Genomic DNA, 21,900 nt, shown 5'->3' with positions numbered 1-21,900 from the left:
TGGGGGGGGTCGGGGGGGGGGGGGGGGGTTGTCTTGTCTTGCTGAGCTCTTCATTTAGGCTGAAACCGATTTTAAGGCCCGCGCCGGGGTCCACAAGGGGTCGTTGTGGTAGTTGTGATGAAATCGAACCGAATTTCTGAAACGTCCGTCATGTGTTACGTCCTACGGATAGAGAGGTGGAGCTGCGCTTCAGTTCTCAGGAATAACATTCATCACGGATACATTACTGCTTTTCATTCAAACACGCTTTTCAACTAAACAAATATAATGTTATTTTATATACTGTTGTTATAAACGGAACAAATTCGTATTTCAAAAAGTGTGTTCTTTGTGTGAATTTGTAATTTTTTATCTTTATTCTATTTTTTATCTGAGCAGTAGTTGCTTTCAGATTGTCCTTCGTTTTCAATGTATTCATATCATTCATTTTGTCTTTTCGGAGCTCCGTGGACTCTCACTTTCAGCTTGGTAAAAAGATCCCTTCCTTGTGTCCTTGATTCCTCCATCACTCCTCAAGGACACGAGTTAACGTCTTAACGTGATGTAATCAATCACTATTGATCCGTGAATTCGTTTGACCTGCTCGGCTTGTTTAAATGTTGCCACTTTGCATTGCGGCCTCTTTATTGTTTTTATTTTATTTCATGTTTGATTTACTTCTATACTTTTAACTCTGTTATTTGACTCAGTTCAGCTTTTTCTCCTCCTCTGCTTAGGAAGACCCCCAAATGAAAACAGCATTCACTTAACCAGGCAGACCATAAATACTTGGTGTGCATGCAAATAGGTCTAGATCACATTTTAAAGGAGCGAGATTGACTCTTGTGACTGAGAAATAGCAAGAGAAGAAGGTAAGGCCCTATAGATCATCACATTACAGGTCATACAGGCATTACAGGCTGACGCGTTTATCCAAAGCGACTTCGCATTTATAACCCGTGGCTTTTTTACATTTTTGCCCGGGGGAGCAATTAGGAGTTGGGTGTCTTGCTCAGGGACACTTCATCATGGGGCAGCCGGGGCTCAAACCACCAACCTTTGTGCATCCTCTCTACCCCCGCGCCACGACGACCCCATCAGATCAAATACAGTGAAAAGAAACAGTGAAATATAATTGCAAACCATGTAAATCACGATCAAGTAACTGTGAACTAGTGAAATAAACGAAACCATGATAAAGTCACCATGTGTCCCTAAGTGATTGGCCCCTCTCCACATTGGAGCTCTTATGTTACACAACATGCGACCTATCTCTCCTTGGGGACTGAATCACGTGGACGTGACCGAGAGCGTATTTGTGGGGGGGGGGGGGGTCGTCGGATGAGAAACGGTCACTTGTATTGACCAACCGAGCTGACCAGGAGAGAGAGAATCCGCCTCAGCAGAAAGAAGGACCCCGGGAGTGAACTGGCCCTCAAACATGGCAGAAGGTGAGTCGGGAGCTTTTGGTGGGAGTTTAACTTGTGTCGCTTTTTTTTCTCTCTCTTTGAGGGGGGGGGGGGGGTGTTCATCCAAACCCCTTCCCGGTGACCCCCCCACCCCATTGTTTAGATGGGACAGGATGCCGGCCCCCTTTTGTTTACCTCCCGCTCGCGCTTTCCCTCTCGCTGCGCAGGATCCGCTCTCCGCGGCATTCGGCTCTAAAGTGGCGACCTGCGAGGACTCCCCAGTCTGAGGGCGAAGCGGGACTCTGTAGTGTGGGGGCTCATTTTGACTCGAGGCACGGCTGAAGACATGGGCTCCGTTTCCAACCAGGAATTCCCAGGTCGAGTAACACTAATTAACGGGCATTTCGCTACTTTCTCCGGGAGGACTTAATTGGGTGTTTTTTTGGGGGGGGGGGGGGGTCCGGCTGCGCACGTGCTGGCGGCGGAGCGTTTGAAGGCATTGTTCACCCACGTGATCGCGGTCCGCGAACGCGTTAAAAGCTCTTTGGGGGTCCTGACATCACCTCCAGCAGCGTCGCTTCATTCGCACAAAATTCCCACTTTACTTCTGTGATATTTCGCCAAATATCCGCCTGAGCTCGTTCCCCACTGGATCGATTCCCATTGATTGGCGAGAGAAAAGACCCCCACCGAACCGCTTTTTAAACATTTTTTTAGGGGGGGTCCAATTGATGCTTTTTCTCTCTCTACTATATTTTTTGGTCGTTGTTCTCTTTTTTTTTTAATCGCACGCTTTTCATTGCAGGAGTGTGTAAGCCCGAGGAGGACGAGGCGCCGAGCGCCGAGGAGGGGCCCCCGTCCCTGCGCGGGGTGGGCATCTGTAAATGGTTCAACGTGCGCATGGGCTTCGGGTTCCTCTCCATGACCGCCCGGGAGGGGGTCCCGCTGGAAGAACCGGTCGATGTGTTCGTCCATCAGGTAGGACGACCATCAGATGTGTGCAAAGAAGTATCGCCAATGCTGGTGGTGAAAGTCACAGGTTCCTTTTCTCTGCCAGACCACTGTGATCACCCCCCGACTCCACTTGTGTCCCACACAGTTTCCTTTGCTTTTTATTCTTTTAGAATATAGTCAACAAGTTAAAAGATCAGATAAAAAGATAAAATTAGGCTTTTTTATTTGAAACATTTGACACACTGATGGTGATGGAGGAACAAACCTGTGGTCAAGAGTCTAATGAGTTCAGCTTGGATCTGTACTTTAGGTTAAATCACAGTATCCGCAGCTATTTGTCCACTTTACTCGTATTGTGCTGTAGTTGTGTAACTGTACTTGTGGTTTTCCGCTCGGTGGGGGGGGTTTCTGGGGATTTTCTTCTTCGCATGAGGTCTGATTGTTTTTCACTGTGAAGAGATAAAGGAGAACTTCTCAAGTCTTCTCAGCTCGGCTCAACCCATTTACATTCCTACATCCAGTAGTAGGGTGGGGCGGGTGGTATGGAGGTGTGTGGGAGGGGGGGGGCACTTCTCATGAGAGTGAGCGCCTCCATCGCTGTCTGATAAGATAAAGGCTTAGCATGTGAATGTGAAGGAGTCTCCACTAGCTGCCCGTCACCTCGGACTTCCTGTCATAAAATGATGAAAGGCTTTGCTTTGCTGTCTGCCCCCCCCCCCCCCCCCCCCCCCCCCTCTGTATGGGTTAGAGAGCACATGTGTGTGGCCCAGTATTACCTTTAAAGAGAAAAGGAGATCTCAGGGTTTTATTTTGGGTACTTTTTTCGCCCTCCCAGGACTCGTGCTGTGGAGACTTTGGGCTAATTCCCTTTTTAAAGATTGAACTTTGTTGACGAGAGATGACATTATTTTTATCCCTTTAAGCTTCCATGTTCCCAACAACTTGATTCTAGCTTGAACTTGTTTGCACCTCATGATGCATAAAGACAAATTTCATTTTGCAGCCGTTGGAACTGAATTACTGTTTGACTAAACATGGGAAGTTGCCGCCTGTTTAATCATAATGTGTTGATGTGTGGTTATAAAACTTAGTTTGGCCCTCCAGTGGTTACAGATTCAAAAGAATGGTCTCTAATGGTCGTTGTATGCATCTTGCAACAAAATGTTGTATTTCTGTCTTGGAGTCGGGTTGATTCTTGCTGCAGATACTTAAAAGGAGGCTCCAACGCTCACTGCTTTACAACCTCGTGTGCTTTCCATTAATCCACTACAAATGCGTAACCAATGACTTACTTCCCTCTCTGTCAGTTGGAATGTTAGAGACACGCGTGTCAATGATGGATGTGTAGAGGTTATGGCTACTTTAAAGGCCTCGGCTCTAAAATTAGTGGCCGCGTGTCAAATTAAGTCCCAGGCTCCAGTGGCCTTTGTGCAGGTGGACAATAGAGCCATGCATCCGAATGAAGCTCCCCTCGGCCGTGACCAAGCCCCTCTTTGTCTCAGCAGAAGTCCCGCTATTGTCCCCCGTAGCTCTGATGTCTTTCTCTGCCTCACTTGGCATCCAGACACATGCTGGACAGAGTTTACAGTACTCAAAATGGCCCCTTGATCCTTAAGGCCCCGGCCCGTACCTGTATCTGTGTGGATAACCCGGTGGGGCTGGTCGGGGTCCGTGATGGGGGTGGGGAAGGTTCGAAGAGGAAGTGGGTTAACGGTCACCGGGGGCCGAGAGGCCCGATGGGATTGGAACCGATCATTTTGGGTTCGGTCGGAAGCAGAGGCTTTCCTCCCGTTACACCGTGTGCCTAATCTGATCCGTGGCTCTTCTGGTGAGCGCAGAATGCAGACGGGAGGCCATAATGTGTCTTTACTCCAAAAGAAAATGGGATTAATGTCTGCCACAACAAACGTGCCTATGATGAATCCTTCAACAGTCCGTTTCCCACACAAAGGGAATCTTAAGAGAGGGGTTTCCCATGTTGTGTCAGCCAACACCTCACCTTCCCTCACTCACTGATCTCCTTTCTTTGGAAACCAAAATGTTTCTGGCAAGACAAGTAAAAGAACCTCAAAGATCAGTTCAGGTGAAAACAGTTTCAGTGACCGTGTAGCATTGACTAAATCAAAAGTCCTCTCCAACGTTGCTGTGGCCATCGGACGCTACAAGATGTTTCTTTCACCAAAATAAAGATGTCACCTCATCAAAGGCAACGGCTTTCCCCCAACTTTTATCTTCCGTGTCTTTCTGCCAAACAACTATCCAAAGAATGTCCCCCCCCCACCCCCCAAACCTCCCAGAGAACCAATGCGGCCTTCTCACCCCACCCCCAACCCTAGCACTAACCCCTGCATCCTGCAGTTTAGGGTTAGTGGTGGTGGTCAGTGTGTTGGTTGAGCTTTGTGATGTGGGTGGGAAGAGGGGGGGGTGGTGTGGAATGCTGTTCCTCCGTAGGGGGGATGGGCTGAAGGTTATCCTCGTCAGGTCTACCCCTTAAACACGGGGAAAAAGACAAAGGCAGCATTAAGACAAAGGGGCTGTTTAAGCGGGGCGGTATTTGTACAGCCTGATCTGCAAAGTGGGAACAGCGAGCTTTGTAGTTCTTGTTTGTTTTATAAAGGTAATAATCGCCGTAAATGCCTGATAAGTCCTATCAGGCTCTGATGATATCACACAGCGAAGAATGGCTGGGGGGGGGGTTGTCAGTATGTCCCACTAAGCATTGTTTTCTGTATTACGGGAAACCACATTTAAATATTTGACATTTGTTATCTTGGACCAACTAAGTCCTCACATCAGTGGAGTTCACCAAACATCCGACAATAGTGTTGATGCCGAATCTTCTTTCAGAGCAAGTTGCACATGGAGGGCTTCCGCAGCCTGAAGGAGGGCGAGGCCGTCGACTTCACCTTCAAGAAGTCCTCCAAGGGCCTCGAGTCGCAGAGAGTCACCGGACCTGGTGGCGTCCACTGTGTGGGCAGTGAAAGGAGACCCAAAGGCAAGAAGGTCCAGAAGAGACGCTCAAAGGGAGACAGGTAAGCAATGGTGGACTGGGAAAGAACAGGGAGGACATTTAATGGAGGCCAGCAGTGCCGCTTTGAACACTTTGCAGTTTATATAAAACTTATTTAGAGCTACTTGGGTTGCAGCAATTTGGCGCTTTTACATTTGAGTCCACAAACAGTCGCTTGTGCCCCATTTGGATCAGATATAAAGTGGGGGTGGTTTCTCCCCATTTTCCACCCTCTTCCTCTACCAACCCCCACCTCCAGCACAAGCAAGGGTCACAGCAGCAGGCTTGACGTGTGACCTGGATCAATAACTGTTTAAATCTGCTGGCCCCTGGTGCATTCACGCCCACCGACTGCCTCTCTCTTCCTAAACCTTCCTGAAACCATCAATCTGATTTGAAAACTCCAAAACCCATCATGATTTAAATAACCTAAACATTCATCTAGGTTTTGTTGGTGGGCTTAGCAGTTTCTATTTATAAATTGAGCTATTTTACCAACTGTGTTATAGTAATTCTTGATTACAAAAAGGAAGTTTTATATTTTAATGTGACCTGAACCATCACACAAATGCTGAAGAGGTCGTTTTAGGAGTTTAGGCCCTGAGAAAAGTTACTAAAATGCCAAAGACGTAATGATCAATCTACAAATATGTTGCCGCTGGTTAAATTTATCCTGACGATTTGAGCGTTCCATGGAGGGGCAACATCACCCCTCCAAGTGAAAGAAAGGACCCAGCGGGGCCTCTCTTTGAATATCAATAAAGCACAGGGTTAGAGGTGTATCAACTTCACCCCCCTGTCAGTTGTGATTAGAACCAGATCGTAGTCCGTGTGAGAACAGAGATCATTACGGACCCAAAGAGTCCTGGGAGGCCGGCGGTGGCTCAATAACTCTCCTTCGACCACACTGATGCACGGCTAAGATATCGTACCCCTCTAGCGTATTTCATAATGCAGCTGGATGGCGTTTCATTGGCTCACAAATGCTTTTTTGAACATTACCAATAGCCAGATACCATTGGAGCAGGAGTAAGGAGTGCATTGTGGTTCTCACTTTTACATACATATATGTATATATATATATTGTATTGACTGAGGGTGGGAAAAATCTCTGTTTCATTTAATTGATAACAGATGTAGGAGCCTGGGCAAAGGGGTGAAAGGTCACTGTAGTCATGGCAACTTTGTATGAGTCAATTCAAGAGGGTTGGGATGGGATTGGGGGGGGTTAGAGAACTGAGGACAGGGCGTGGAGGGCAAGGATCAGAGGTCATTGCTGCAGCTTTTTTAGACAAAGGGGCCACTTCCCCTTCCCTCCCGATGGATGCTGATGTGGAGAGCTTCTGTGATGCAACGGTATGGACCATGACGCCGACCCAACGGCCACACTGACCCCTCGGCAGGCGCCCTGTTCAAACGTCATCTGCTGCCACAATAGTGGCAGAGGGTGCGCAGTGGCACCGAGTGACCGCCTCACGACCACCCCCCCCCCATCTGTCTTCCGCCTCTGCGCGCGTGGCCATTCTATAGATTATGTCCACACAGAGGTGGCCAATGCCGTCCGCGCTGACCCCTCATGGTGTCCATTTCTAAAGTTCAGAGCCGATGAAATGGATGTCTTACTTTGACGCAAGGCAGTCCAACAAGGGGACGGAAGTACAGGGCGAGCTGCTCTTGATATATCGAGATAATGACTCATGGTATCAAAACCAGGTCCGTGATCAAATTTGAGCCGTGCCACTTAAGGGTTAAGAGTTTGGGTACAGAACATAAATACACCAGCAAACAACTGTAAACAACTACTGTAGAGATATAAGTGATGGAGAAAGGTTTACCCGAGCACAGAACGAGGTGGTAAATTTGAGTTCGGCCTTGCATTGTTGACAAAGCCCGCTGGCTAGCTCACAGATGTGCTCATTGTGCTCGTATGGTCATTACGGCTGATAATGCCGTCCCAACCGAAGCGTAGCACTCATCCCCTGGATGCAATGCGGTGTGACCTAAGATGCACTTTAAAGATTTGTGACCAAATGCAAACCAGGTGAAGTGTTGCCATCTAGTGGAAAAGAGGCCCCTCAACTGAAGAATGTGCTCCGGCCATAGTTACTATGGCAAAGATGCAGATGTTCCAGAATAAGAGATCAATTGCATTAATATTCAACTTGGCCAGCTCCAATTCAGAAATGGTGTTGCTCTGTTCGCTGTGTAAATAAGCCGGTTATTGCAAGTTCAAGCCCACAATACGCGAGTCTAAATATCCTTTGCTCTTGTAGGTGCTACAACTGCGGAGGCCTGGACCACCACGCCAAAGAGTGCAAGTTGCCCCCCCAGCCCAAGAAGTGCCATTTCTGCCAGAGCATCGACCACATGGTTGCCAACTGCCCAATCAAAGCACAACAGTCCTCGCCGGGTTCTCAGGGAAAGCCGTCGCCGTTGAAAGGAGACGAGGAGCGCAGCCACGCGGCGCCGCCTCCCGAGGCCTCAGATTAAGCGAGGAAATTTGGGGGCGACACCGGGGAGGGGGGGAGCACAGCGGCCAATCAAACTGCTTCGATGGAGCGACGGGACACGCCCGTTGAAGCTGCGTTTGGAACTACCTCAGGTTAAACAAATTTGCTGAAGATGAATGTTGCTGACGTTTTGGTTTTAGTTTAGTTTTTCACTTTGCGTAACACACACTCAGGAATAACTCTGTATTATTGCACTCAGGATGCTTTTTTTTTTTTTTTGTTCAAATCACTGCTTTTGCCTCAGGGGTTTAGAGTGTGGTGAGTAATGCCATATGACGGGTTATCTTGGTGATGAGATTTTGTAGTGTCAGTTTTTTTTAAATATGTGATACTGTGCCTCTCTTGTGGGCAATATACCGTAAAATACTCAGTATAGAGTTTGGCTGCCTTGTCATTTAGTCTCCTTGCTGACTGTCACCTCAACATCCCACAACGGGGAGGCAGCGGTTCCCTCCGTGGTGAATGTTAGTCCGCTCATCACATGGGGAGGGGGAGGGAAATACCTGACGGGTTTAGGGTTTAGCTATGGCCACGTGTTGGCGTCTGCCAATATTGAAATTGACCATCCGGTTTTCCTGAGGCCAAATGAATGTCAGATCAGAAGTGGTTTCCAGCTTCTGGTCCCACATATTGGTAACTCAAGATTTTCCTCCAACATTTCGCTGGCTGTCCAAAGGTGCACAGTCTACCTCATTGCTTCATTTCTTCTTCGTATTCTAACCAAAATATTCTCACAATTTGGTTTTTATAGAATCCATTAAAGCCGCGGTTTGTATTCTTCTTCTCATATTTGTTCAAATTTCTAACAATATACTGACGGCAACTAATAAATCAATCTCGCCACAGCAGAAGAAGAAAAAGTCTGGTATCAAACACTGTCGCAGGACTGTAACAAACCCATCCAGTCATTTCGTCACCGGAGTCTTCCACTAACGACGGCCTCTATGCGGTTTACGTTCATGCTTACGGGGGATGTTTTTGGCGGGAGGCCCGGCGGGATGGTTTGCAGGGTCCGCATTAGCTGCATTCATTGTAGCTAACCTTGTAGCTACAATGAATGCAGCATCGTGGTCCTTCGTTATCCAGATGCAGGAGAAGTGCTGGTGGTTTAAAGTATACTGGCCACCAGCTGGACGTGGTCGGCTGCACGTGGGTGTGAGGGGAAGCCAGATTATTGCACTGGGTGTAGTTCATCGTAAAAGCCTCGGCGTGACAGTTTTACTAAAGTTACTCTTCACGTCTCTACAGGATGCTCTCATTCTGTGTGCAATGCTTCTGCTTTACGGTCAACTCAACTGGGAATCCATAGAGCTCCATAGAATACATCATCACATGCAATAAGACACTTGAACTGGACTGAGGTACTGGGAGATGGTGGTGGTGGGGGGGGGGGTCCAGCTAGTTCTTCTCTTGATACTTGAATAAGATGAGGCGGAATTGGAGCTAATGTTGCCGGTGTGACGGCTGGTGTTTTTGTTTTCTATCCACTGTGATCTATTTCTATTTCTAGGTAGCTATTTAAGACATTACCTCCCTGTAACCCGTAGTAGAGTAATAGTTCAGGAACACCTGTAGAACTAGCCAATCAGCTATTTACTCCCGTTTTACAGGAGAAGCTGACCCGACTTACACCCAGATAATATATATGTAAAATTATTCTAAAGCCTTTAAAAAAAATAATACTACTTATTTATTTTCATCCAAGAGTGCTGTCGCTTCTCCCTCTGCTCCTGTTGAAGCCATTAATATTCTAGTCGACACAAAAGCTGTCATTCAAAGTTATATTTTGACTCGAGAATGTATTTGGGTCGCACATTTTTACGTCAAGGTACTAGTATAATTTGTACATTTGTGACACACCAACAATATACAGTACATACTGTACAGGTACATAGAATTATGAGGACTGACGTAAACTGTGAGTTTGTTTTTCCTTTACTTTTTATCAATTATTTCTTTCTATTTATTTTTATAATCAATGAGCCTTTTGTTAGAGACCTATTGTTATTCCTATCTATGCCAAACCCAATGCAACGTTACTCTGCACTAATCATGTGTAAGATGCATTACTCCGTTTTATATTCAGTTTAATCTTTTTTCAATATGTTCTATGTCTTATATTCTACTTTTTAGATTTTTCTTTCATATACCACATACAGTTGTTCGCTGGCTGAAATTTAAAAATCACCTTCACTCTTAGGCTCATCTCAGGAATTGCCAATCTGAAAACTCAGGGAATAATTCAGATTGATTTGAAAGGAGTCGAGGAGTGTTTATTCAGAACTAACTAGAGACTAAGCGTTCATCGCCATCATGCAAAGAAAAGAAAAGGGCGAAACGGGTTTAGGGATCTCCTAGTGCAGCATTTTTATTACCTTGAGGAAATAAAGCTTAAGATTACGGCTAAAACAAAAAAAGCAATGACTACAAATGAAGTGAAATGTTTGTGATTGATATTCAGAAGCTTTTTAACTCCCATACTTTGTAAACTTCATGCACAAAGTTTGGTAATGTTTTTTTTTTAGTTTATCCTCTGACATAACTTGCCATGATAGGACATAATATGAAGAAAATGTTCCACTATTATTGTATTTTTTCCTCTATAATTGTCGTAGCTGGGGATGTAGTAGTGTTGTTAAGGGGATGGGGGGCTAGCAGTACATAATCCGGGGTCGTCTCATCTCAACACGTGGCCGAGAGTTGGTGTTTCAGACTATCAATGCTTAAGACAAGAAGAATGTGTCACAGGTGATTTACCGCTCAATAATGTTTCATGCTCTGCTGTTAAGTGGTGTTTGTAGAAGTATAACAGTTGATGGGTGGAGGTGGGTGGGGTGGGGGGGGGGGTTATGACTCAGGAAGGGGAAAAGACGCAAAGATTGTTTAAGCAAGTGCTCTGATTAGATGGAATGGTTTACATTTCTGTCTGTTTTTACCTTGAATTTACCACTGGCAGAGATCACAGTGTCAGTTTCAATTTCTCTCCATTTAAAAAGGGACACAAATGGAGGACTTTTGTTATTTCACAGGAAGTCTCTGAAACAACTACGTCATCTGTCGAACATTTGATTCTGACACCCACCGTTTAGATGCCGTTTGAAAAGTGTTTTATTGTAATGTCTGCGATATTCATCTGTACTGTTAATGTTTTCAAGGTATGATTTGTAAACTAAAGTCCATGAAAGACATTCTGATTGCAACAAACCTGTTGACCCCCTCAGTGGTGTGTTATTGTGATTTGTTTGTTGTGTGTTCGATGTACTTTGAATGTGCTCAGGGAAACATTCGAAGCACATCGAAGCGTTCTGCATCACAGTTTGTGTGCTTTCCATGGTTAATCTTGTTTGTGACCATCAGCCACTTCATCTCTGATGTATTTTCTACAATTTGGGTAAAAAAAAGATGATATTATATCAGATAAATGGCTGGAGCTACTTCCAAAGAAAGTTGAATTTATTACTGATGAATGTATGTATGTTCACTGCCATAAAACAGTTATCTTGATTAAATGGTTAGTTTTGCAATGATGAGCATCATGTAGGCTTTTTAAGGTAATACAAGTAATCATGTTTCTTTCTATATGTTAAGATCTGCTACATTTCCCAGTAAATATGTCAATTCTTATGTGTCTTTTTCGTCGTTTTTTTCTTGCTCTTCAGACAGATACTGCAAACTAAAAATTGCAACAAAAAGCCTTGAAGCACAAAGAAGGACACAATAAGTTGAGCTTAATAAATTAAAGCTAACCGGAAGCTTTAACTGTGTGATGGTGGTGTAAGAGCTACTACTGTGAAACTAGATTTACTTATCAACAGACAATAGATCGCAAAACAATTTATCACATGCAAAACTTTATTATCTTTATTATTATTATAAAGGCCTTTGTTAAGCAAAAAAACACTTGTCCACCAGGGGCGCGAGTCCGTGTTTACATCTTCTGATGACGCAATCTCATATCCAAGATGGCCGCCACCATAACAGCAACGCCGGTGGAGCGCACAGCGCAGATGACGGACATGGAGTAGTGGAGTTATTTTCCTCACCTTAAACGTTAACTCCCGAGTCGCGATGTGGCTGTCGCGCTGCTTACGAAGCCAGGCAGCCCGCCGGAGGAGCTCCGCTGCGGCCCTCTCTAAATGCTCGAGCCCCCGCGGGGATGCTAACTGGGGGGATGCTAACCGGGGAGATGCTAACGTGTCTCCCTTCAGGCGTTTGGCTGGACCTGCGGCACGAGCAAGCAAGGCTCTTCTGTTCAGGAAGCACGGGGACCCGTCTAAAGTCGTCCAGTAAGCCTTCCTTTGCATCGCTGTAGTGTATTCGGTCAGTGCCGTCGTGCAAATGCCATAAAGTGACGTTTCATGTGGTTAAATATGCTCTTAAACGGAGGCGGGGCGGTTAGCTGCGCGTGCATTTGCCAAAGTAACGTCACATTATTAGTTATTAACGTCGTTTATTTAGTCAAATGGCAAAATACTGATCGAAAACACTTCTGACGAAGTACAAATGTCACCTGTTTGTGGGACTTCTTCGTCACCTCGTTGTGGTGCGCGAGCCCGTAGCTCACTACTGCCCCCTGACGTCGGAGGCCACTGAACAGCCACGTGTTCATGACGTTTGGTCACGATACACATTGTAGCAACTACTGCCATCATGGATCAGTCCGTTATCATGCCCACTTGTTTGATTTATCCCATCAACGGCCCGTAATGATCCATTTTCCAAACGGTTTTGGTCGTCAGGTTGGAAGACGTAGACCTGCCGCCCATCGGGGCGAAAGATGTCCTGGTTAAAATGCTGGCAGCGCCAATCAACCCGTCTGACATCAACATGATTCAGGGTACTTGGTTTGTTTGAACAGCAGCACAGAAGCTTCATTTTGGAAGCAGCTCTGCCAACAGGAATAACACGGTATATCTTTTTTGTACGTTTTGAAGATAAGTTGTTTATCTGACAGTGTTTCTTTCCCCCCCCCCCCCCCCGCAGGTACTTATGCAATCTTGCCTGACCTCCCGGCTGTTGGGGGCAACGAGGGAGTGGCCCAGATTGTAGAAGTCGGCGGCCAGGTGACGTCCCTCAGAACAGGAGACTGGGTCATTCCTAAAGATGCCGGTTTAGGTAAAAACAGAAATAATCCTGTATCATGTGAATGAGTCCATGTGACCCGCTCAAAGTTATTTTGCATTTGTGATTGCAGGGACGTGGAGGACAGTGGCAGTTCTAGCTGAGGACGATGTCATTGCACTGCCAAGTGACATCCCCTTGTTGTCTGCTGCCACACTGGGGGTGAATCCCTGCACTGCCTTCAGGATGCTCTGTGACTTTGAAGACCTCAAAGCAGGTAATCATTTCCACACACACTGTCAAAACCACTTATAGAACCACAAGCTACTGAAATACAGAAACGCAGTTGGCTTTTAGCAACCAGCTTAGTTAATAAAAACTAATGACTTCCTGGTTGCAGAAACTCTCAGTAAATAAAGTGCTAAAGTACGGGTCACTTACACATTCAGTCATGGAAATGAAAGTGACTGCCCTGGTCGGGTTTACGGGCGGCGGGACCTTGTGTCTTAAGAGCCTGTCCAATAGTCCACCATACAAGCTAGAGGACACATGACGGGAACAACACGCCCATTCTATGTGCTGATAAAACACTACTCTTAAAGGATAGTTGAGGATGGAGCATCGCACGACAGTCTAACTGAATCCACGGTGCTCGCAGGTGATTCTGTGATCCAGAATGCAGCAAACAGTGGAGTCGGCCAGGCTGTAATACAGATTGCTGCAGCGAGGGGAATAAGCACCATCAACGTCATCCGAGACAGGTGAACTCAAGCATATCAAGTGTCTCCAGTAGAATCATCCACCTTTCAGTCCTAATCGCTGGCCCAGGTAATCAGTCCACCTGACTGTGAGATAAGAGGGTCTTTTGTCCGAGGGCAGTAAAAGAAAGATTTTTTTTTGTGTGGTGAAATTACGACAGTCGTGAACTTCCTGCCCGGTTCTTCCTTTTCCAAAGGGCAGAGTTCACACAGCTCAGCGATAGGCTGAAGGCCATGGGAGGAACGCATGTGATCAAAGAAGAGGCACTGAGACGGCCGGATATGAAGGAACTGTTCAAGGTCCGAAGACTTAAAAGTTATGAGTTTAAAAAAAATGTTATTTAAATTCTTATTCTTATCCTTTATTTTTAAATTATTTATCCTATATCCCTCTAGCCCACAGCCTTATATTTTAAGTCTGTAAATTTATAAATTTAATACGGCATTTTCTTGCAGTATGTGTCCGTATCTGTCTTGTTGTCCATTGTCTTACTGTCTGGTGTTATGCACCAAACGCCAAGTCAAATTCCTTGAATGCCCAACATATTTTGGTAATAAATGTTCCTGATTCCTAAAGATAACATATGTAGATATGTAATAAATAAACAGTCCTCATTTTAAGATGTGGTTCTTTTTTTTTCTTCAAAAAAAGAACTGTCCAAAGCCTAAACTGGCGCTGAATGGAGTCGGAGGCAAGAGTGCAACGGAGCTGCTCCGTCATCTACAGTGAGGACGATGAAGCATCTGTGATGTGTAATATCTGACGAGAAAAGCGGATGAGAAAACGCTAAAACTGGCATGTATTCCAGATATGGAGGATCTATGGTGACGTATGGGGGGATGGCCAAACAGCCAGTTACCGTCCCCGTGGTAAGATGAGACCTGCCGCTAACACCACACGTCAGGACACACACTTCTCTCTCCGCATGCTCACTGAACCGCTTCTCTCCAGAGTGCACTTATTTTCAAGGATGTGAAGGTTCGGGGGTTTTGGGTCACCCAGTGGAAGAGAGATCACTCGAGAGGTGAGTCACCGCCAAGTTTCCTACTTGAGCAATGCGTGTCTTGAAGAGAACGTAACGCGAAATGACCCCCCCCCCCCCTCTCCTTAGATGGAAAGGCATTCAGAGCCATGCTGGATGAACTGTGCCGGCTCATTCAGCAGGGAAAGCTGACGCCTCCTGCCTGCACGGAGGTGGGCCTCCAGGACTACAGCAGAGCTCTGGACAGGGCTACGCAGCCTTTCACCTCCGCTAAACAGGTCCTGATCCTGTGAACGGACTCGCCAGCTCGCCGTTGCGTTGGCATGACCCCAGCGACTGACATTGTTGTCCAACACTCAATAAAATATTCGTTTCCAACAGGCTCAAAGTCCAGCAGCTGTCCCTTTTATGACAATTTGAGTTCCCCTTCGCTTTCTTGACATAATTAAAAAGTAATTTCAATGTTATATGGTGTTATGGGACAAGAGGAAGCTGTAACTCATACAATGCATCTAATATCTTTATTACCCGGTTGGTTTGTTACTGAGTTATAGACGTGAGTAAATCGATATTAATTGACACATTTTCTTTTGCAATCACACTGATATGTGTATATATACTCATTGTTTATTGCTGCTAAAGTACAATTCAGCCAATAAAGAACTGATTTTTAAGCCATTTTGGGTTTCGGCGAATAGATAAAGCAGAGTTTGACAAGTTAGCTTTGGCGGAAAGAAACATTTGACTAAAGTTTCGATTTGTTAAAAAACACTCTAGAATGATTATGTACTTTAGCCTCTTGAGCAACATGAATACTATAACAATAAAGTGTTTTCTATTGACCATAATGTACAGTATTAAACAGCCAATAAACCAAAGACTTTTCAATCGTTACATGACACCAATAATCTACATCTTTGAAGCTTCTATTTCAAGCATTCTCTTTGATAGATGGATCATCCTCACCGATGGGCCAGCACCAGACTTGCAGCCACGGAAATGACCGGCAGCAGCCCACCGTAAAGGGCAGCGGCCCCTTTCTTCTCCAGGCATCGTTCGTACCTCTCCAAGTCCACCTCTCTGGCTGCACACACGTGGTCAGCGCGGCAGTCGCCGTCGCACTCGCTCAGGTCGTAGCTGACCGAGTTGAACTCGTAGTACTTCTGCAGGTAGCAGCGGTCGGTGGCCATGCGCTCTAGGACCTGATGCATGGAGGCCGGGGAGGCGTCCGGCAGTCTGAAGCTCTCTGTGAGGCGATACTCCTTCTCCCAGCGTCCGCCGGCTGTGTTGGCACGAGTCAGATTCAGATAGTGTGTCACCACATCCTGAGTGCGTGCAAACGTGTGGTTGGCGAGGCACAAAACGGAAATTGCATATTTCTTTGTTCTTGAGGTTGTGTATTGCTCCTAAGAAAACCTGGTAAAAGGTCAAAGTTCCTTAGACCGGCCTTGACTTACTTTGACCAGCAGAGTTTGGGTGTCGTATTCGAAAACACGAATCCCGGGGTTGTTCGCGCCATCCTTGACTCCGGGAAGCGTTGTTTTCCACGGTGTGACGCCTGGGCTGAGGAACATCGCACTGATGGGAGAGCCTGTTCCGACGGGAATCACTTCTGGTTAACACGGTATTATGGGCCTAAAGGTCAAAGGTTACGTCTCCCTGACAGGGGAGAGCAGCATTATTATTCCAACGGGTGGAACTTACCCTTTGAGTCGTAGAACATCCGGAAGGTGTCTGTATGATGATGGCCAAAGAACTGTCCAAATATGACTGAATGATGCCTCTGAATCAAGTCCAAGTACAGCTCGTTGAATTTGGGCGTGAACCACGGCGTATTTCTCTTCTTCTCAAAGACACCTGGGGGAACATGGCCAATGATGTACACCTGGAAGAGAAGCCAGTGTAGGGTTAACAAGAATTACAATTCAGGTCATTTTTTTTGCAAGGCACGAGATAAATTTGCCATTTGCTCTTTATAGACGCGATGCTTTGCCTTTTCTTTGTTGACGGCGGCCTCTTTGAGAACCTGGTCTGCCCAGGCGAACTGGCCTGCTGGGTCGTCCAGGGGCGAGGTCACCTTATTCTGGTTATAGTAGAGGTTGGTGTTGAGGACCAGCATCCGGAAACCTGTCCGATTCAGCAGCTTTTCTGAGAAATATCCACCTGGGAGAAAATACATATAGTGGGAAATGCATAAAACAATGGGGCGTATGCTTTAACTACATGTGGCTATAAGATCATTTATTGATTCCTAGGAAAGCAACAGTGTTGATATCAAAACTTTTCATCTCAAAGTATCACAGGAGACTACCTGTTTTAAATGTTTCTCTGGACTTTGGATCCAACCAGCCCTGCCACATGTCAGCTATCCGGTTGTAGATGTTGTTGGGGCCTGCAGGAAGCTGGCTCTTGGGGTGGTAATCGTGGTTTCCCAGCGCAGGGTAAACCTTAGTGTCTAAGGAGGTGATGGTTTGAGTTCATCGCGTAGCCTCACTGTCAAATGTTCGTTTGATTTCAGATATTTTGCCACTTAAATAAGACCACATGTGATGTATCTTGACCTAACACTTACTTGGAAACAACTGATTTATAATATTGGTAAGGTTGCTTATAATGAGGAGCACTGCTTCTTCTCCCAGATCCTCGTTGGGTACATGTGGCGTGTCGTCTCTGAGCAGCAAAACGATATCAAATAGACAGTATGAGGATTAAATGCTCAGCGGGGAAAGAGGGTTAAATAACGTAGAAGCTGAATGGATTTGCAATAGACATAAGAAAATATTCTTTCAGAAGATCAATCCTTCCCGCATAAGCATTTCTCTCTGAAGATAGAACTCTACGTGCCCTGTCCACACGATGAAGTCCGGATCAGGTAGAATGTCCTTCATGGCATACACGGAGGAGTTGATAAGGAGCCACGGAGAATCGCACGCGTAGTCTCCGAATGACCCCGCGTTGGCCGCGGGGCGGTTGCCGCTCGATGCGCACACGCGCTGAGGATTATCGGTCACTTTGTACGTCGGGTCCCAGTGCAGATCCGTGATGTGCCAGAAGTTCCCTGGATTAAAAACCATGCGTAATTACGCGCACGAAGTCGGCCCCGCGCCGAGCTTTTTAAGAAGCATTTGAACAACTTACCCGACAGCGTAACAACCTGTTTAAAGAGCAGGCAGGAGAGGAGCAGCCTTACTGTGGACATGTTGAACTCGTCGAGGGAACCGAATGTCCAAGTCCAAGTTATAGAGATGAGTCCATAGAGCGGCAAATGAAGATAAGAGCTGTGACGCAGCTGATTCCTCAACAAAATATATATGGACACTATGTTTGTTCCATCTTGTGTTTTAATTTAAAATGATTGACCTGTCAAACCGAGAAGTTAAGATGCAAATGTACAAATGGAATGTCCCTCAATGTTCTGTTTGCAACTCGTATTCCCACTTTGCACATACACACTTTTTTGTGTGGGCCGAAGCTAAAATTAGTAGGCTTATTTTTGCAGTTGACCTATTTGACTTGTACATTAGTACTGTATCTAAATGGGTTTATGACACAAATAGTGCATCTATTTTCTTCAATGCGTGTGTTAATGTTTCAATTACAGTAAATATAATATTCCATATTTAAAAAGCAGAACAAGTCAAAAGTGGGTGTCGTGGGTTGAAAGTTTTAATTTGAAATTGTCACAGGAAATAAATACCTCACACTTGATTTTTGACCATATGAACATGACTGAGTGTGAGTTACTGAGCTGAGTTAAGATATTTTGCGATTAGTATTTTGGATTTGTTAAATCCTTGAGTAAAAAATGCATTTCCTTATTTTATAAGAGCCCTAACTTGGAAATGGATATCATCAAACTAACGCGGTATGGTTTACACAGAAACGTCCCAGTATTAAAAACAATATGACCAATTGAACCTGAAGGCAGCACAGCCTATAGGTCTATGCCCCGAGTATTACCTTTCAGGCACTGCTGTGGTGCTCATTTTTAATCGCCAAAAAGCTATATATCAACTGTCAACTTGTAATCCTAGGCTAGACGTATGGTTAGCACCATCGTTATGCCACAAAGACAGAATAAGCGCGCGCACAAACACACAGATAGAAGAATAACCGCCTCACCAACACAGACCGGGGCTTAAAGACATTTCCCAGCGGGCCGCCGGTTCGCGGGACTTTTGCTGCGCGCATGCGCATTACGTTGAGTTCTGTTGAGTTTCATTGAGTTTCGCGCGCCGGGCTACAAGAGAGTCTGCCGAACTGCTTCTGAACCGCAGTATTTCATATCTGACTTTATTATCTCAATTGCGAAGACAGCATGTGGAACCAGGGTGAGTCCACGACCTCGCGGCTCTGCTCATTAAATGACCCGCTCGCCTCGTTGATCGGTAGCGGCCAAAGTTAGCTTGAACACAACTCACGTTATTTACCGCTAGCTTACTGCTTCTGTGATGCCCGGTGTCTCTCTCGGGGGGGGGCAATAATTTCTCGGTGTTCCTCTGCAGTCTGTAACTTCAGCCTCGTGTGTTTTTTTTCCTCAGGGGGATACAGTGAGTCGAGTACGGTCGGGGGCTACACTCAGTCACCGGGGGGCTTCGGCTCACCTGCCGCCTCCCAGGGAGGAGAGAAGAAAGGGGTTCGTGACCGCAGTCAAACATCTACACACAAAGGAGTAACGCATAACACTAAGAGAAACACAACTGTGCTGCTTTATTAAGTCAGTCACAGCATCTCACCCTTACATTGCACATTGATATTCTGATTAGATGAGGTTCACAAGCTCCGCCCCGCTCGCCTACGTCACCATGTGTTGACATGTGTTTGACGTGTGTGTGTGTGTGCGTGTGTACTGATGGGGTACTGCTGGTTTTTGCAGAGAACCCGTGCCTCTCAGATCATCCCGTGCACAGTGTCCCAGCTGATGTCTGCCTCCCAGGCGGACGAGGCCTTCAAAGTAGGAGAGGTGGAAGTTTCCCAGGTGAGCTGACTTTGTGTTACTCTTCCTTCATAGATTGTGTTGTGCTTTTTGGTGTAGAAAAAATTCTAAAAATATTTGTTGAAATAACATCTAAAAAAAAATCTCCCAAGCTATAAAGCCAGATATTTACATGCTACAGTGTCTGAATTGGTGTTTTTATGCTGCTCTCATAGTGGGGTTTGGACTACATTCTCTGCTCATCTTTCTCTTTTTCTCACATTTTATAGAGAACTAGTTGTGTTTTTGCCAAGTCACTAACTGACTAACTCGCCGATGTCCTGTGGTTAAGGTCACCTTCGTGGGTATCATCAGGAGCACAGACAAATCCATGACCAACATCCAGTACAAGGTGGACGACATGACCTGTGCGCCCATGGACGTGAAGCAGTGGGTGGACACTGAGGTCAGAGACCTCGTCATAAAGTCTTGAATGTAAACACTTGACATTTGGCCTGATAAAATCCTTGTGGGTTCCAAAAGAACAATCTGCATACCTTAAAAAAAGAAAAGAAATGGTTCATCTTTGGCATACGAGATCATTTGATTGTTTGAGCACTAGTGATGATTAATTTCCTTCAATTCTCAACTTTATTGATAACCTGAAACTGTGTCAGCAGGAATTAAAAACCTCACATCACAGATATATTATTGCAAAATGAAGTGAAACCATTAAAAATAGAACATTGTCGTTTGGTGAACTACTCCGATCAGTCCCATTAGCGACGCTGTTGTTTTGGTTTAGGACGCCGGTGTGGACAGCACCGTCCTGCCTCCGGGGACATACGTCAAAGTCTCCGGCAACCTGCGCTCCTTCCAGGTAAGTTTACTCGTTTCAAAATCGGTCCCACGGCACCCAGAAACATAGAGGAACCGCAGCTTTATGAACGTGTGAAGCAAGTTACTTGAATTCGCGAGTCGGTTCTCTGAATTGGGGAAGTTTCCTAAAAAGGCTCGATGAGAACCTTTTGGTCTTCCTCAGAACCACCGGTCCGTCGTGGCCTTTGGCGTCAGGCCCCTGGAGGACATGAATGAATTGACCTCGCATATGCTGGAGGTCGTCCAAGCGCACCTGGCGCTCAGCAAACCTCACTCCATGGTGAGGAACCTGAAGCACGAACCTCTACGTTCTGAGTTGTGGTTTTTTGTGCGGTGAGCTCTCAGTCCACCGTTGTTCTCGAGTACATTCTGTACATTTATCTTCCCTCAACTTCTGGGGGCTTTTTTTTCTTTTTCTTCTTCTTCTTCTGTTTTTTTTCGTGCCGTTAACAAGAAGTAGCTACCCGCAACTGAGTTTGGTTTCTCTTTCAGGTGAGTGATGGAGGAGGAAAGAGCAGCGACGGCGCTCCTATTTCCCGACTGACGGGCAGCAGAGGGGGAAGCTACGAAGGTGCTGCTGACATCGTTAACAACGGGTTAAGCGCCAACCAGAATCAGGTGAGCCTAAAAAATATAATAAGTTAAATTATCACTAATGTTAATGTTAATGCTAATGTTTTTTATTGAAACACATGAGACACTCTATTTTTCAGGCGTATAAAAAGAAGAAAAAAACCCTTTGAAATGCCGTGAAGAAGAATGATTTAAAGCATGTAGGGTTTTCTAACACCGCTAAGCACAGCGTTATTTCATTTGTTCATACTGTCATTTGTAAGGTCACACTCCTCAGCCGCACGAAAATAATATATTGCATAAAAGAATGTGTACTTTGGTTTGTCTTTGTTCATCTCCAGGTGCTGAGCTTGATCCGAGGCTGCCCGGAACCAAAAGGCATCAGCATTCAGGAGCTGAAGCAGAGACTCAGTGTCATGAGTATGGGGATCATAAAGTAAGCGCCATTCGCACTGCGGTGTGAGGGGAGCGCTGAATTAACGCCGTCGTCCCGTCTCCTCTGTTTGCATGAAACAAGCTGGAAAATATTATTCATCTCGCCCTTCCGTGCTTCAACAGGCAAGCTGTGGAATTCCTGAGCAACGAAGGTCACATCTTCTCCACCATCGACGACGAGCACTACAAATCCACAGACAACGACGAATAGATCACACACACACACACCACACACACACACACACACACACAGCGTGAGAAACTGTTGAAGGTCGATGCTCCTGTTGAAGACGCCGTTGTTGAGCTCATGCGGTTGTTTTTTTTTCCACCTCTATTGTAAAGCATTTTGTAATTTTAAATGTCCATAACTCAATATATGTTTGTCTCTGTAAGGTTTCTCTGGCCAAAATTAAAATGATTCAAAGTACAGGAAC

General features: G+C 45.7%; 4 protein-coding genes across 6 annotated transcripts; 3 read left to right on the top strand and 1 right to left on the bottom strand.

The window, feature by feature from the left end:
- Nucleotides 1-1,110: 1,110 nt before the first annotated feature.
- Nucleotides 1,111-11,486, top strand: lin28aa (lin-28 homolog Aa). 2 transcript variants are annotated; one of them, XM_040164453.2, is made up of 5 exons: nt 1,307-1,430; nt 1,616-1,765; nt 2,194-2,366; nt 5,190-5,374; nt 7,626-11,486. In XM_040164453.2, the coding sequence occupies exons 2-5, from the start codon at nt 1,735-1,737 to the stop codon at nt 7,840-7,842; spliced, it is 606 nt and encodes a 201-aa protein (XP_040020387.2). In that variant the 5' UTR covers nt 1,307-1,430; nt 1,616-1,734; the 3' UTR covers nt 7,843-11,486. The 2 variants fall into 2 exon arrangements, with proteins under 2 accessions (XP_040020389.2, XP_040020387.2); XM_040164455.2 differs by lacking the exon at nt 1,616-1,765 and having other exon boundaries at nt 1,111-1,430; nt 7,626-10,046.
- A 306-nt stretch (nt 11,487-11,792) lies between these two features.
- On the top strand, nt 11,793-15,052 carry mecr (mitochondrial trans-2-enoyl-CoA reductase). The gene is made up of 10 exons (XM_040164452.2): nt 11,793-12,148; nt 12,602-12,699; nt 12,846-12,977; nt 13,057-13,200; nt 13,582-13,684; nt 13,879-13,981; nt 14,334-14,407; nt 14,491-14,551; nt 14,634-14,706; nt 14,794-15,052. Exons 1-10 carry the CDS (start codon nt 11,931-11,933, stop codon nt 14,955-14,957), a joined length of 1,170 nt encoding a protein of 389 aa, XP_040020386.2. The 5' UTR covers nt 11,793-11,930; the 3' UTR covers nt 14,958-15,052.
- Nucleotides 15,053-15,171: 119 nt separating this feature from the next.
- smpdl3b (sphingomyelin phosphodiesterase acid like 3B) lies at nt 15,172-18,394 on the bottom strand. Its single transcript, XM_040164450.2, has 8 exons — nt 17,803-18,394; nt 17,509-17,722; nt 17,237-17,334; nt 16,976-17,119; nt 16,658-16,827; nt 16,369-16,549; nt 16,122-16,255; nt 15,172-15,989 (listed from the first exon to the last, which is right to left on the bottom strand). The coding sequence occupies exons 1-8, from the start codon at nt 17,861-17,863 to the stop codon at nt 15,627-15,629; spliced, it is 1,365 nt and encodes a 454-aa protein (XP_040020384.2). The 5' UTR covers nt 17,864-18,394; the 3' UTR covers nt 15,172-15,626.
- Nucleotides 18,395-18,701: 307 nt separating this feature from the next.
- Nucleotides 18,702-21,899, top strand: rpa2 (replication protein A2). 2 transcript variants are annotated; one of them, XM_040164888.2, is made up of 9 exons: nt 18,702-18,995; nt 19,206-19,300; nt 19,541-19,642; nt 19,932-20,045; nt 20,385-20,459; nt 20,622-20,738; nt 20,951-21,076; nt 21,373-21,467; nt 21,590-21,899. In XM_040164888.2, exons 1-9 carry the CDS (start codon nt 18,983-18,985, stop codon nt 21,675-21,677), a joined length of 825 nt encoding a protein of 274 aa, XP_040020822.2. In that variant the 5' UTR covers nt 18,702-18,982; the 3' UTR covers nt 21,678-21,899. The 2 variants fall into 2 exon arrangements, with proteins under 2 accessions (XP_040020822.2, XP_077950604.1); XM_078094478.1 differs by lacking the exon at nt 20,622-20,738 and having other exon boundaries at nt 18,836-18,995.
- The last annotated feature ends 1 nt before the right edge of the window (nt 21,900 follows it).

Source organism: Gasterosteus aculeatus, chromosome 20, assembly GCF_964276395.1.
Source record: "Gasterosteus aculeatus chromosome 20, fGasAcu3.hap1.1, whole genome shotgun sequence".
In the NCBI taxonomy this organism is placed as follows: Eukaryota; Metazoa; Chordata; class Actinopteri; order Perciformes; family Gasterosteidae; genus Gasterosteus; species Gasterosteus aculeatus.
Note: the sequence above shows the minus strand (reverse complement) of the source record. Positions and strands in the feature narration are given on the sequence as shown.